Source organism: Chroicocephalus ridibundus, chromosome 6 (assembly GCF_963924245.1).
Source record: "Chroicocephalus ridibundus chromosome 6, bChrRid1.1, whole genome shotgun sequence".
NCBI classification, from domain to species: domain Eukaryota; kingdom Metazoa; phylum Chordata; class Aves; order Charadriiformes; family Laridae; genus Chroicocephalus; species Chroicocephalus ridibundus.
The window spans coordinates 34,067,055-34,083,514 of record NC_086289.1 but is presented as its reverse complement, the minus strand read 5'-3'; the positions used below and the strand labels follow the sequence as shown (position 1 = coordinate 34,083,514).

The 16,460-nt window shown below is 41.5% G+C and overlaps 1 protein-coding gene across 4 annotated transcripts in view; it reads right to left on the bottom strand.

Annotated features, from left to right (window-relative positions):
* The window catches only part of ARID5B (AT-rich interaction domain 5B), a 122,137-nt gene that overhangs the window by 25,383 nt on the left and 80,294 nt on the right, over positions 1-16,460 (bottom strand). For 2 of the 4 annotated variants that reach the window (XM_063338942.1, XM_063338941.1), the window contains 3 exons: positions 14,350-14,462; positions 7,232-7,436; positions 4,808-4,860 (listed from right to left, as the gene is read on the bottom strand). In XM_063338942.1, coding sequence (XP_063195012.1) covers positions 4,808-4,860; positions 7,232-7,436; positions 14,350-14,462 — 371 coding nt within the window. Of the gene's footprint in view, positions 1-4,807; positions 4,861-7,231; positions 7,437-14,349; positions 14,463-15,978; positions 16,064-16,460 lie in introns of those variants that run through there. The other 2 variants (XM_063338944.1, XM_063338943.1) reach the window with 2 other exon arrangements.

Below are 16,460 nucleotides of genomic sequence, written 5' to 3'. Positions count from 1 at the left end.
ATTTCCCATAAACATTCAGGAGCAAAGTGCTGGGTTTTTTTAAGGGCATGGAGCTACAGTGGCATAAGACAACTAAGATTCTGCAAAAGCTTTAACAAATGTCCTGAGCACTTTCATTTCACTCTTTTGATTAATTCAGCTTCAGTTTCCTGATGTAAATTGACTCGCTCCTGTACATAACATACAGACAACAAAGAATCTTTGCTGCTTTAGTTTTTCCCTACTCCTACCAGTATATACATCCCTCCCAGTGCCCGCCACATTTCTAAAAGTGCAGGATGCTCCATGCTCGCCCATTAACCAAGGCAATTGCACTGGCCAGTCTCATCTCTGACAGCTTCCCATTCCGATGCTGGCTTCAGTTTTAAAGTAGTCTTCTGGTTTGCAGACCCCTCCTACAATTAGTTCCAACCTATAGCTTCACAATCCTAGAGCTGGGCCCACTGGAGGCCAGGAGCTTTGAAAACCTCCATGTCTTTCCCCATCAGCAGAATTTGGAGTTAAAGCAAGAGTCTGGTCTGCCCAGGGACCTGAGAGCAGACCTAATTCCTATGAGCACAGTATTAGGCAGTGACTGGTACTCAAGAACAACCAAATAAAAGCAGTGACCTTATCTATTAGAGAACTGTTTATACACATGCTTTTAATGGCGTCTTCTGCGTTGAGAAATCTTAAGATCTTCTGCACTGCAATCCCAGCTCCCTTCCTCATGAAAAGGCTTCTTGCTTATTTCCTGCTGCAAATCTAAAGGGGGATTTTCTCGTCATGGTATGTGATGTTCACAATGCTCTTCAAAAAAGAGCTCTGGGTATTAGCTCTGTATGAAACAAACCCAGGCAGCTTTGCACTCCACTGGTATATCAGTTTCTTCGGGCCTTCCCAGACGCAGGACTGCTGTACGTGTCAATCATTAATTTTTAAAAACTAAAGCCCTTTATTGTTGCTTCCAGGAGGCAGCAGCTAAATGGGATCCCACCGACCTTTGACAAAATTTAAGCCGCTACACACCGAAGGTTAAGCTCCACCTCATTTCCTTTTTACAGTTTCTCTTTCTAAGACATCTCCAGGTAGGGTCCATGCAGCACCACAGCCTTCTGCAAACACGCCAGGGCACTCCTTTTGGGTCGGCTCAAAAGGAAAAATGCCACTTCACTACTTGCCAAGGGCAACTCTTGGGGTAAGTCCTGGAAGTTCCCCATCTATGTATATCTGCACCTTTTACTCACTTGACTTAGGGTGACTGAGACAATTCCGGGCAATGGCTGTGAAATGCCACTGCAGCTGAGCTCCCTAGAACATGACATTGTTTTGTATTTCATCCAGGGATTTGGGGACATTTTAAATCATTCATACTGTGAAGGTCTGCTATAGAGAGTGCTTTCCAATGCACTCTCCTATTATTAGTAACAAAGATGCTCATTTCATGTATCTTTGTTTAAGAGAAACACGATCCCGCCAATTCCAAAGAGACAGCTTCATCTGTTAAGGACTTAAACCAGTTTGTATGGGTTGCTATTTTTATTAAGCCTGTATTATGTCCAACAAGAAGTACATGGGAGTGTGCTATTACACAGCTATAGATGACAACTAACTAAGAATTAGTAATCAAACAGATAATGGGCGGATGAGAAATGACTCTCACAAGTACTCTAACTAGAGAGCCCTTAAATATGACATATGACACATAATCATGACTTGACACTACTAGATATCCCGTATTTATATCCCGTATGTACAGGTAATACTCTCTGTCAAGCCTCACTGGATGCATTCCGGCCCCTGATACACAACAATAAAGGAAAGTCGGGCAGATGGCCAAGAAAGTTGTTCTCTGCATCTCAAATCCAGTCCCTGGCTGTTTTCATTCACTTTTATATCCTTAACCGACAGGACTGGACTCAGAGGTCTTGCGCTGTCCTGTGAATCTGGGCCAAAGCTGGAAAACCCCGTACACAATCCCCGCTTGTTTCTCACAGATGTTTTTAAAGCCCCATGGAAGCACCTATACATGAACAAAGTGGACAGGGCAGGGGATGGAACTGAAAATGGGCTGAATATCATTATTCTGCCAAACACAAAGTTTGCAATTGCTTTAACTGGGAAGGTTTCTACACTTATGATCTGACCAGTCTAAGTTCCCATATGTGATTTTAACCAATCTTCTATTTGTTTCCTGTTCATAAAATGGCTGTCACATGCCATGTGACATGTGATATTTGCCACAAGCCAAATACCTGCCCTTAAGTATTTTCTTTCCAATACTTCCAAGAGAAAAGACCCATTTCTATCTCAATGCACAAACCAGAAACTTGTGAAATTTTAAAACAAGTAAAAGGTGATGAAGAGCTTATAATGGACAAATGACTTGTTCAAGTCAGGCGGAAAGGTCCATATAGACAAATATGTATTAATCAGGGTAGGTTCGAGAAAGCCTTTGCTCTACACATGACTTCTCATCATTAACAGATATTGGCACTGTGCGTGTGAGCAGTGGATTCTGGTTATTATTGAACTACAGCACTCACACAAAATTTCTACATCTGTCCACCTGCCTAAGATTCTGGAAGTGATGCTGAGGTCCATGTCACCCCTGCCATCCACTGCCTTGCTGAAAAATGAAACACGAATCAAACACAGAAGCCTCTCAGCAATGCTCACCATGATCAAATATATACAAACAAGTGCAGCTTGGCAAACTCAATGAATATCGACTGGCCATAAAATAATAAAAACCAGGGTGTGCACAGGTCAAAGTATTGCAACAGCTACTGGATTAACATTCAGGGAATGTAGAGCAAAAGCAGATCCATGTTGAAGGTAAGACTGTTAACAGAAGAGAATGAGGTCAGGAAACCTCATGCTCCATGTACAACTTAAAAGTGCACCACAATGGTCCTCCCAACTTCAGCTCTTCCGCAGAGAGCGCAGACACCACTCATCCATAAAACCAGGATCAGGCCCATCACTTCAGCCAGAGTCACCCTCAAACCAAAGCTGGGCTTCCCGGGTATGTCAGAGGGTGTGAGCTATGCTTGCCTTGCCATTTACTGGACAGCAAGAGATTGCTTAGCTTATTCTCTATGAAGAACACTGGTACATGTTCTGTGTCTCTATGGTACATTTTCATCAAAGGTGACAAATGCCCCTGAACAACAGAGAGCATCTGTCACTGAGAAAACGACAGGAGCTTTGAGACAAGGGTGGACTGATGCTACCCTAGATGACATTCTCACGTATGTGATCCTTCTCCTCTGATCCTCTCGTGTTTCTGCTACGTTGGTAGACCTGGCTCTCTGGCTTTGTGTTCACAAACTCACCATCCTATTCCCGCTCTGCCCCAGGCACAGAGGTTCACCTTCGCCAGCATCTCTAAGTCCACCCCTCTCATTCTGGTACTGAAACTTGTCTCTCTCCAGCAGGTCACCACTTGGGCATCCCTGCTTCCATCCTCGGTCCCTCCAAGCAGAGCTGAAACGTCGCTGTGAAACTCGCCCGCCTCCCTGAGCACTCTGAACACGCCACTCTCCCTTCCACCTCCCTCCCTGCCTTCCCGTGCGCTCTGGATCAAGTTCAAGATTTCATCCCTCATTTTCATTGTACTTTACAACTCACAGCAATTACTGTTGGCTCATAATCGCAGTAACGATCTATCTATGGTAGCTATTCATTCATATATACCCGTGAGCACACCTACGCACACCCCTGTACATAAGCATGGTATGTGCTGATTAATGAAAGATAGAGGAACGACAGAAGCCAAATCAAGCGTATATTTTTGTTGAGAACGTTAGATTTCATGTTTCGCAAAATCCCAGCCACAGCCCTGCTAACCAACCCGGGCTGCCCATTTACAGAACAATATGCTTTCTTGTATGGAAGGAAAACAGTGAGTTTTATATTTTGGTTCAAACGACTTTCGGTTTCTTGATAGTGCATTTCTTCTTGTCATTTCTCTACAGCACAGATATGTCCCAGATTACTTCATAAACAAAGCAAAAATAATTTCTTTCATCCAACTGCGGCAGGAACTGAACAACTTAATCTGATCATTGTGTGCAAAGAAAATATTTCCAATGACGACATCTTCCTATGTCAATTGGTTTTTATTACAGATGTCATCTCGATGTGCCATATTAATGCAGCTCTTTCTTCTCATTTCAAGATTTTAATCTAAGTTTGTTGCTCTAATATTTTATTGGTTCAAAATACATGCTGTAAAATCCGTGGCCATCACATTTTCCTGTGAGCTAAAAATAAACTGCTCTTGTCAGATATGGTTAGCTGATAAAAAGTGTCAGAGACTTTTCTGAATTACTTTGATAACTTCCTGTTTATGTGGTACTGACCCTTGTCTAATAAAGATCTTTTACACTTGGAATAAGAGAAGATACTGCAGCATACTATTCCTTAATGGACAATGCTGATTACTTCTGAAAGCCTTTAATATATTTCCCATATTAGACATGAACAGATGTCAGGGATGTTGCCAAGTGAAATTTCTTTTATGCAATCTTGGCTTGTCGTACAATAATAGCCCTTTCTCAACATGGGAAAAAATTACAGACCCAACTAATTTCCTTGACAGGGAAGAGTTACATATGTTTTCCACTTGTAGTTTTTATGACAAGTTTACAATTTTGCCAAACCTGGAACTAATTGGGACTGCTTCCAAAAATGGTCCAATAAACCCACAATGTGTACAACTAGCCTAAAATGCAGCAAATGATTGTTTGCTTTTACATTTTTTTTTCTAACAGGGAAAAGTTCGATTGCACAATTATTTCATTTAAGTTACTTAAACACTTACTGTTTCATATCCTCCCAGTTTTTGAGCAGCTTGAAACATAGTCCAAAGGTTAACTGTTAGAGGGACAATAAGTATTTAGATAAGCATTGCATTAACCAACATATTTCAAAGAAATGTAAATTAAACAGTTTTTAAAAAAGAAAAAGATAAAAAAAAAGCTCATAGCCCTGAAAAAGCTCCTGTGAAACATTTTTCCAAAGAGGTATTTACATAAGCTGAAGAGTAAATATTAGCCCATACCATATATATTTTTAATTACATATAAGAGAACACACTTGGATTCCTTAACAGGACAGGAAAAATACGCTGAGACAAAGGTAATAGGCTCATTTGACTTTGCTGATAAGAGGCATGGTATAATGACTGTAGCATGTTTCCATAACTTTGATAATAAAAATTACTCATTGGGAAGAATGTTGCTTTTAATTATTTGTTTAATACTGATTTCATTAGCAAGCAAGCATGAGCCACACACTGGCTCACAGAGAAAGCCCATTGATTAAACAACAATATCCAATATTTACTGCAGCTCAGATAATGGCCTCCACAATCAATAAACAATAAGCTGCGGTCTAATGGGTCCTGTGCAAATGAACCTGGGGGAGCACAAATGAAAATTACCATAATAATTGTGATATGAGTGGTTGCGCCTTGCCCACAGCTGTGGAATGGGAGGAACAGAGGCAACTCAATTCAAAAGATGTGTTGGGAGATGCTCGTTACTTCCTCCAGGAACTCCTCCCCTCTCACGTGCTTTCCATCCTGGCCCACTGTCCCATGAGGCCACTGCCTGCTGCTGGTGTCTCACTATTTGATTTTATTTTATTTATTTTATTTTTTTATTTTATTTTAATTGCTGGAGGAAAAATGGACGTCACAGCTCTACGAAAGATGTATGCACTATTCCACCAACAAGCAGTGATTCCCCACAGACATACTACAGATACTTGAGGCCAGACTCAGCAATAACGCTGCCGATCACGGAGGACGGCATCTCTTCCTCCGCGGGGGGATGCTCTGTTGTAGTGTACACACTGCTTCTCCCCACTAACCTATTTATATTGGCAATGTTTGCACAAGCCTTGCTGGACAAACAGAGAGCCCTGTCCTGCAAACATTTCTGCTCTTCTCAGCATACTTACTCTTGGCATTTAAGTATTTGCCGGATCAGGCCCCTAATTTATAATGAATGTCAGGCAACTTTCAGTGTATTTTCCGCTAAATGTTAGCAGAGGGCCCTACCCCCGGGGAGGGAATTTTAGAAATAGTACTTTAGGTTGTCTTTCAAGCCCACCCTGTCCCCATGCTTGAGGAAGTGCAGAATAAAATGGGGGGGGAGAAAAAAAAAAAAAAATCCTCTCTTCAACACAAAACATTCTGAAAGCCTCATTGAACCTTGTACTGCTTCAAAGCTATCAAGAGCTTTGCTTAGGCCTTGATTCAATCTGAATCAATGCATAATGCAACGAAGCTGTTCATAGTACATTAATTTTACTTCCATTTCAAGCAGCCAGTTTTCAGACAAACACTGTAATCATTCGGAGTTATATAAGTTTATAATGGCTGCTGGAGGCCTGTTGCAATCAGTGCCAATTGCTATTAGGTATGTAAATTGTTATGTAAAACATACAGGTTTGACATTCTTCATCAAAATAACACATGGTTTTAATCTGGGAGATAAATTAGCGTAAATAATATTTCAATACACGGAGTTCTCCCTTTAAGGAAATAAAGTATCATTCAATCTATAAATAAGGAGGAAAAATACCCCCATTTACAGCTTTTGTTGGAAACTCTGAAAGATCTACAATGCACTGCAATATTTATGTAAAATTTAGTTACAACTGTATCTTCTCTACCTACAATTGCTTTACAGATTGTGGCACTACAAACTGTACATGCCAAAGCAATTATAAACATTGCATTCTGTATTAAGCAGATACAGTCTGGTTTTATATTCTCCAAAGTCAGTAATTTATTAACTATAAACACGTTTTGGGGCTTAAAAATACGATCCCGTTTGTGCCTTTCTTGACCACTTTTAAATGTCTTCCTTTAATATTTGTCCTTTCATAAAGAACATCTGGGCACAATAAAGATACGTCATATTATTAACTCAGAAGAAAGGCATTACAGACGCTGCAGATTTACAAAACAGAAAACTAGAGAGTTTTCAACATGCCTATTTCTAGTCATAATCAGCGGATTTAAACCTATAAATATCCAGCAGCAACTACCCCAGAAGGAAGAGATGCAAATCTAGGCATAAGACAGTGAAATGCCTGGACTGGAAAATGTGTAGATATAAACATGGTCCCCCCCATTCCATAAGGCTTTAAAATAGGCTTCGTGTGCAAATGCTTTCTCCAGAGAAGCCAAACCATTCTAAAATGTCAACAAGAAAATGAGAAAAAGGATACTTACTCTGCTTAAAACCTAAATAGGGTATTCGTTCAATTGGTGTTTTCCTTTCTTTCATATATTTATAGAGAGCCACAAGGAAAGCCTGCTCATCAGCTCTGCATTCTTCACCTACGGCAATCTTTGATTTATCCTCACTTGAGCCTTTTTTACAGTTGCTGTTGTTATTCTTGGGTTTGGGCAAAGCTGACTTAGCCTCACATTTTACCTGGGAAAAGAAAAGATGTCATATCAGATCTGGGTAACCTTTAATTTTCACTTAAGGAATAAATACCCTCTCCTAGCAGAATGGCTTGTTGAAAAAATGAAGGCCAACCCATGCAACTGTGTTTGAGGGGAAACAAAGGAAGCTATTTATAGAGCTAAATGTCTTGTTCTGAATCTTAGTCACAACATTTTTAAATAGCCACATCTTTAAATCATTACAACCCATTGGTAATGCTCTCCAGATCTGCATTTTTATGGCTATACATTGCTATGTCACAGACAGCTCCCATCTCTCACATACACTTGCCATTAGCAAGTCTAATAATAACCTTCATTCCAGGATCAACACTGAGCATTGTCAACTCCCGTAGACAACCCTTGGAGCTGAGGGTGCTCAGCCCCTTCCAGGAATGCTCAGCAGCCAGCTCTGAAACGACACATTTTTCTCTCCTTTGGCCCACCAGAAGAGATGCAAACCTTGGCAAGCCTTACCCAGGCCGAGCTCTCGGTGCACACAAGTGGAGGTTCTGCTGTAGCATGGACTTAAGTCAAGCGAGTGTGAGCATCTGCTTAAACTTAAGCACAGCCCTAAGTATTTAGCCGAAGGAAGCGGCTGGCAGCCGGAGCCTATCCTGGTAGACACCAGCAGTCCCAAGGCACATGAGTCCCAGAGCTCCAGGTGTCCCACTGGCCTCTCCAGGAGACGTATGCCAGTCAGGAAGTCAACAAATTGGAACCACTTTACCTCTCATCCGTATTCAAACATGGGAAAAAATACCTGGTGAGACCGGCTTAATCCGTCACTCCTCTTGAAGATAATCCTCTCATTGAATCAAGCAAATTACAACTCGAGCATTCCCGTAATTTATGTATCAAAAAACAAAAGAGCAGAACCTTGCAAACTGATGTTTAAAAGCTCTCCTGACCAAGATGGGACTGATACATTTCCAGTGAAATGCTCGAGTCCTCTAATACAACTTAGTGGAGATGGTTACACGTACGTTGGATTTGCACTGTCCCTTCAACACTTTTGAGTTCTGTGAGGAGCTTTCTGGCAGCTCCATACCCCATCCAAGACACGTCCTTTGTGCTCCCAGAGGGAGCGGGGAAACTGTAAAGGCCAGTATTTGGTATTTTAGGAGGAGAGCAGAGGAGAGCAGGGTATCTCACTCAACAGGAAGGCAGAAGCTCTTGGCCAAGTAAGCCATTGACTCTCCTTCACTCTTTCTGCTTCTAAACCAGGTGCTTCCTGGGTGCTTGTTGACATTTTGGAAGTAAATGCTATGAAGAGCATTACGTAAGCGCTTGTAAACAAACAACAAACATATAATTGGAAAGACTATGATATGCTTATTTTATCTCAATAAAATAAGCTGTGTTTAGGCTCAGGGAAAGCAAAATCTTTTCTTTTATACTCCTCCAGGGTGTTAACTTTGCAGAAAGCACTGGTTTGAGGTTAGCGGCCTCCACAGTTTTCTACGGATGTTGGACAAAGCAAGGCAAGGCCCTAACCAGAGAAGTGGCCACAGTTTTCCAACGTAATTGATGCTGCTGAAAAATCTCCCTGTTGGACATTGCAGGGTGCAGGCTGGCTCCTCCCAGGCACCCCAGCAGGGACTGGGAAATGGATTCCTGCGGGATTTTTCCTGATCAGTTACAGGTGAAGTACGTCCCCTGCACTTCTCGATGCTCTCTGGCTGCATGGTTCAAAGAGATACTGTCTTCCTATGGCACAAGACATGATGCTTTGCCTTTTAGTAATAGATACACTCGTTGATTAAACTTCTGTAAAGATCCTGGGTTTTGTCCAAAACTCAATGGAGCTAATGGGATTTTTTTCCTATTAAATGAATTTTGGATTTCCTCATGCACTTTTCGGTTCAGAGTTGTAATCCCTTGACTTTTTTGTCTCCTTGCAAAATTATTTAACAGCTTCCCCTTATAAAGTTTAGATTACATTGTCATAGCTTTCAATGCTATACCATTAGACTAGATTAGCACTCCCAGTATGAACCCATGATTTTAATAAATCTAGGATTTTTAATTTGAGCTGCAAATTTGTTGCAAGCTAAAACTTGGAATCAGGTCACTGAACCTGGGAACAATTTTTCAGTTTCGTCACCCACTTGCTAGGTAAAGTCAATCAATCAATCTTTTTAATGGATTTTCTTTTTCAAACTGGTCAGTTCAGAAGTATGTTTGCAGAGGCAGCCTGGGCATGAATGCTAAATGAAATCAAAGCTCACTGCTATGCAGGCAAACTAATGGCAAGGGATGTTACTCCCAAGGAGACAAAAGGAAAACAAGGAAAATAACATTAAAAAAGCCACTGGAGTGAGAAAACCCCATGTAACACACAACCTCCTTCTCTCCAGTGTGCAGAGAAGTGAGGTCAAAGCACCTGTGGAACTCAAAGGTGCCAAAATGCAACGGACGGACTCCAGGCAGCGTCAGGTTCAACGAAGCCTTGACGAAGGCTGCAATGCTTCATCCACGCGGCATTCGAGGCACAAACCTCACTTCTGGAACCTCCCCACCGTCTGACAGGCGATATGGATGAACGTCATGACCAATGATTAACGAGAACCAAAAGGGCCAAATGCCATTCTGGGTAACACTGGTGTAAATCCAGCATAAACGTACCGAAGTAGGGCAACAAATATGACTGAGCGATTGGAGCATCACCCTTATGAGGAAAGGCTGAAAGAGCTGGGACTCTTTAGCCTGGAGAAGAGAAGGCTGAGGGGAGGCCTTATTCATGGTTACAAGTATCTAAAGGGTGGGTTTAAGGAGGACGGAGCCAGACTCTTTTCAGCGGTTCCCAGTAACAGGACGAGGGGTAATGGGCACAAGCTGGAACATAGGAAGTTCCGATCAAATATGAGAAGAAACTTTACGGTGAGGGTGACAGAGCACTGGAACAGGCTGCCCAGGGAGGTTGTGGAGTCCCCTTCTCTGGAGACTTTCAAGACCCACCTGGATGCAGTCCTGAGTAATGTGCTCCGGGCAATTCTGCTTTAGCAGGGGAGTTGGACTAGATGATCTCTAGAGGTCCCTTCCAACTCTGAAAATTACATGATTCCGTGAAGACAGTGAGAGCGATGCCAGATTTGCACCAGGCACCACACACTGACGTTCGCTCCCAAAATGCAATTTTGAATCTTTCTAGAGGACAGAGATCTGGAAGAAGGTCCTGAACACAGGATTTTGCTTGGCTCTGCTCTCTTTTCTGGTCTGCTCAGAAGGCCTGAAACGACTCCGTTATTAAGGCAAAGTTTAATTTCCACAGGAGGAGTTAAAGCTCTTTCATTGAAGCTTCAGCGTGAGTAACACCTACAACGCAAGACTGAGGGCTAAGGCCCAGACGGGCAACCCTGCGTGGATAAGCTGGGGGTGTACAGAGATGGGCTGTGGGAACATCTGACCACCTCCGACTGCATGTTCCATCAGAGGCGTAAGATCCATTACTAAATGGCCGGAGAACACTCAGGGGTACGCCCCTGTGTCTGCCTTCTGCCAGAGGTCACACACAACACAGACCACTACAGACCTGTGTTTTAGAGTTTCAATCAGACGACGGCTGAGGCGCTCAGAACAAATCTCCAGGTCTGAGAGCATGCCAGGCCACCTGTGGCCACAGGAAAAGTATATCCTGGCAACTTTTAAACTAATTTCCCAGATCTTGCTGTACAAATGAAGTGAGAGATTTACTTTAGCATTTGCACTGAGAGATGTAATGAGTAGATTCATTTGGGGACAATTTCCATGTTTAACAAGTTAATCCTTTCAGCTCTTCGAAATGGTCAGATCAGCCAGTTTTAAAAAGCCTTTCAGTGCGCTTCTGCACACTTTGAATGGGAACGCTTTTTGGGAGCATGAAGCAGGTACGACGAGGGTCATGCTGGAGCCTGTGAGTCCCAAAAGCCTGTCCAGCACTGATGACATGTGAAGTATGAAAGGCTTCAGAGCCCTGGGAGTGTTCGGAGAGAAGAGCTTGATGTATGCCTCTCCAGGAGAGCTGATCCTGCCTCAGTAGAGGGCCTCATACTAATTTTTATATTCCCAGCCTGGGAGGGAACTCCCCTGGGATCTTCCCCAGGAGGTACTAAAATGGATGCAGGGCCCAGCAAGGAGATCAAAAGCAAGAAATGGTACACGGAAGAACTTTCCCTGGCAGAACCCACAGATCCAGGACCACATTGTCTGTGCTACTATCGATGTATTTTGCACAAGCCATCTACACTGGAATTTACTCAGAGCTGCTCCTACTCAACCGAATGTTCTTCTGGGTCAGGTAACAGTTAAAGCCTACAGAACGATCTGCTGATGCTTCAAGGTAAATATGCCCAACGAGAACTATGTTGTAAGAAGGTACAAAGCCTTCTAGTCATTGACAGCTGAGAACATGAAATTCATCAAACCATGGGGCTTGCGTTGGTCTTGACGGGCTCAAAACCACAGTCTTCAGAATGCCACTTCTGCCATTTCCCGACCCAAACTGTACAGCCACTGCATCTCCGTCAGAGCCGTTGCCCCACCACCCAAGAAATGAGGCTGCTGTCAGACACTGGGTGCTATGATCTGAGGATGAAAGTAGCGCAACTTCTGGTCAAAAGGGATTTTATCTGGAACAGGAATACAGCCAGGACCGCTGCCAAAATGTTTGAGCATCTGACACAAGTGGATTTGACCCGTTTACGCTAGTTGTATTCCACTCTGCTCTCCATGGACCCATTGTCAGCATTAGTCGGAGATGGAGGAAAAGGAGGAAGGAGGAAAACCGATGGTGAAGCCCAACATGGAGCCTAAGATGATGACTTAATGTGCCAACTGTTGCTAAAAACAAGAAGACAGTAGGTGGATCTCCACTGCCCCCCTTCCCCAGAAGCCCACAGGCAGGGTCTGTAGAAAGTGCAATACAGCTGCTCTGGAGGGTTTCTGATTCACTGTCCCTCTTACTAAAGTATATCCACAGCCCTGAGACACAGATTGATGTGAAGAGCCAAAACGAAGTCAGTGTGACTACATGCAAAGACATTATATCACGAGCATGTCTATTATTTATAATGAAATTAAGCTGGCCAAGATAATTAATGCTATTAATATCTGCACAATGATGAGCACAGTATGACTAGATAAATAGGCAGAATTACTTCTTATCTGAAATATCCTCCCATTTGACTAGTAGGGTGAACCCAAATATAAACAGAGAGGATAAACAATTTGGTATGAAGTGTTACAGCTGTTTTTAATTATCTAATACCTATATATCAGGTGCTGAAGAGGCAGTAGTACTCGTGCTACAGTCTGGGGTGCTTTGACAACACGGGCCATGCTGCAGTTTGCTGGTAATATTTTAACGTGAAAAACAGCTTGGGGGAAGGGGGGAATTGAGGCAAATTGAGACGTTTTCACACTGCAGATTCTTCCACAGAGCAAAAACATTCAGGCAAACTCTATAGTATCTGGCAGGATCCCGCAACTCAACACACCAGACTCCATCGCCTTTTACCATGCCTGTCTAATACGATAGTACAGACTCCAACTGAGCACAATAGGGCACAAAAAGAAGAGAAACAGTGACTTAAGGGCAGAGCTTCATCATGAACTTCAGCCTCTTTTATCGTCATCAACAGAAGGCACGATTTTAACTGAACTCCTAGGGAGGAGGAGGAGGTGGAATTTAATTTGCCTTCCTATGAGAAACTGAGAGCAGAACACTTCCACTTGACCTCTTTAACCTCCTAATCTCCCAGGACATTCACTGCATGCAACAATACAACGTAAATGGATCTATAGATTCACTGTATTTCCTAAAGAGTCGGTCTCAACAATGGGAGCGTTTTTCAGATACACATCCATCTAATTTATTGAAACAATGGATTCGGGAGGAGTTGGCCTAAAAATTCAGTCTATGCAAACCTGTTTAGCTCAAAAGTATCACAGTGACAAAGTTCTGCCTCAGATAAAAATCTACAAGTATTGCTCTAAGTAATTTTCCGTCTTTGCAATCTTACAGTTTCAAATTAAATCATCCTGAAAGGAGCCATTTGTGCTGCTTTTTTTTTTTTGAAGAGAAAACCAAATTCCTATTTAAAACCACACAGACAACATAGAAAATAGGACGTAAATTACACTACAGAAACCCCATTTTAAAATATTTTAAGAAAAAAACACAAACCCGTAAATATCCAAAAGATTAAGCCTATAAACACAAATCAATGAACCAATTTTTGCTTGCAGTATGGGCGAAGCACTGCAGCACATACAGAAGACTCTGTAAAAGCACGCACTCACTATTCAACAAACCCTGGAACATGCAGCTCAGCACTAAGTATTAAAGAAACAGCCCGTGGGTTTTTTTTTTTTGTTTTTTTTTTTTTGTTTGTTTTTTTTTTTAAGCTTTCATACTGAATTTCTGCCTTTATTTTTTTTTTCCTAATTAAAAAAAAGTTGAGATCTTAACATCAGGGTAACGTCGTTTGTGTGCGCTTCTTAGAAACCATTACTGAAGCGGCTCTTGTTTCATAGTCTGTTTATCTTCAAACTTATATTTAGAAGTACATTGTAACAGGGTGAGCTGCTCCCTGGTTTATTTTTAATTTGAAGATACTGTCACAAACTATGTTTGTGTGTCACAGAATGTGAAAACTAACACTAGATGCCAAGAAAGCTTAAGCACTACCAGTTACCAACAAGCTGATAGCATTAGGTTGTTAGGTGATTATAGTTGCTGGTAACTTTGAACACAGACACGATTTAAAGTGAAGAATAAAACTATTGAAAAAAATTACATTTATCTCCCCAAGAAAATAAGTGACGTTCTAAATTTGAAACAGCATTTTGGGAAACAAAGGCAGGGCTGTACCTAAAAAAGGAGAGCATACTGAAAAGAGTATTATTAAGTGATTTACCTTGGCAACAGCTTTGCTTTCAGAATTATTGTTGGAATCCTTAATGCCATTTAATGAATCTCTTCTCTGTGGGCAAGGCTTCTTTTTGCGTGGTCTGCCTTTAAGATTTGGAGCTGAAAATTAATGGAGAACAATTTGAGCACATTGTCTTATACTAGATTCTTAACAGCTGAAAGCATAATAAATAATTCCACTACAATCAGTCACAGAAATGTACACATCTGTCTACAGTAAATGCTTATTACGAGATTCCCATCCTCCATGGGTTACATCTTGACACACTATACGTTTCTATACAATATCCCCCAAGGCTAATCTATTCGACTTTCACATAACTAATTAATATAAAGTCAAATACTTGTCTCCGAAGGACTCTGAGAGAAAGCACAAATATTTCTCCATGGTACAAAAAAGAACAAAATAGAATATTAATAAGTAACTTTGCATTAATCAGCCTGCTGCCTTTATTATTTCTAATCTTCAAGTAAGAGCACTAACTACTATTTCCAACTTTGGGGAACATCTGGTTTTGGAAACGTTCTGAAATATTGAAATTCCTTGCAGCTCCAAGAAATGTTTATATATCCTGTCATTCTTGTCAAAGTTCTTCTAAAAAAGTTAAAAAAAAATAAAAAATTACCCCCGAGTCCTGAAATGGATCAAAAAACCCCTTAACAACTAGTTCTGGAAGTTGACAAGTACTGAAATAAGTGATTGATTGTTTCATAAGGGTTACATACCACACATATATATTAACATGAATCACTTTCAGTTTTGTCCAATTCTTAAGATAAAACAGCCCTGAAATAACACAGTGACTAAATCCTAACCGTGCTGAGCCATACGTAGAATGGGATATGGATCATCATAAAAAATATCAGACTCATCTTTCAATAGTGGTCTTACAATATAAATTATGATCACATATAGAATGAAGCAGATGTTTGCTCATTATTACGTGTCCTGCCTGCTTTCAGATTTAAAAATCAGCCTCCGACTACTATGGCAACATTTAAAATGATAAACAATCATTAACTAATGACTGTACCGAAGAAGATAATTTCCTTTAAACCTTTAATTTCTAGGTAACCATTGTTTTCATTACTTAAAGGGATGATTAGAACAATGTCAGAAATCTAAACACCACAAACCTCTTGAGTGCCTTCTAATTGTTTCTAATCTTACATTTGTCACACAGTAAGCCAGTGGTTTCAGGACATTTTACATTTTAATTAGTTTGCAAACACAATAAAGGGTGATAATTTGATTTTATAGTTTGAGTAACAGTGTCATATTTGGTCTGTTCAGAGAAAAAGAAAAGCCGTGGGTTTAAAACCAAAAGTCCAAAAGACATATCCTTTCTCTTCCCCCAGCACTGGCACATGGCGCATATATATATATATGTGTGTGTATATATATATATAAAAAAAAATATATAAGCCTGTGCATATGTGGGTAAGTCCGTATTTGTGTATACATAAAAATATGTTTATCTCCCTATAGAAATATCTCCATCTATCTCCAGTGAAGCACATTCTGCTTATTGAAAAGTACTGCAGAAAGCAATTCTGAAAATTGTCATCTGAGGCTAACATGCAAAATCAAACAAAGAGAGAAAGAAATTATTACCCATTCCAGTCGACAAACATCTGCCTGATTTATATCTGTACTCATGAATGCTACAGCATGTGACTGCACACTACGTCGCTGGGAGTCTCGACTTGGTGTGGATGTCAGTCTTACACAAAATGAACACTAAGAGTATTTGCTCCGTGCTTACAAATCCCCTCCCCCAACCGCTCCATTACTCATATAAACAGGGATGAGCGGCTCGGCGGGAGCGTGGGATGAGCTCCGAGGACTCCAGCGCCGGCTGCCAGCCCCGGCCACGCCGCCCTGCCTTATTTATAAACCCCGCTCAACTCTCCATCTCTGATCTCCTCCCCATCCTCACTGCTTTTTGCACACCACCTGGATGGGATGGAGAGATCCTGGACCACGGCTGGCCCCAGCAGTCGCGCCTTCTGTAAAAAGGTACTGAAGAAAATAGAAATACTCCCGCAATTTACTACATGCGTTAAAGGGTCAGCCTTGGAATGAATGGAGAGAGA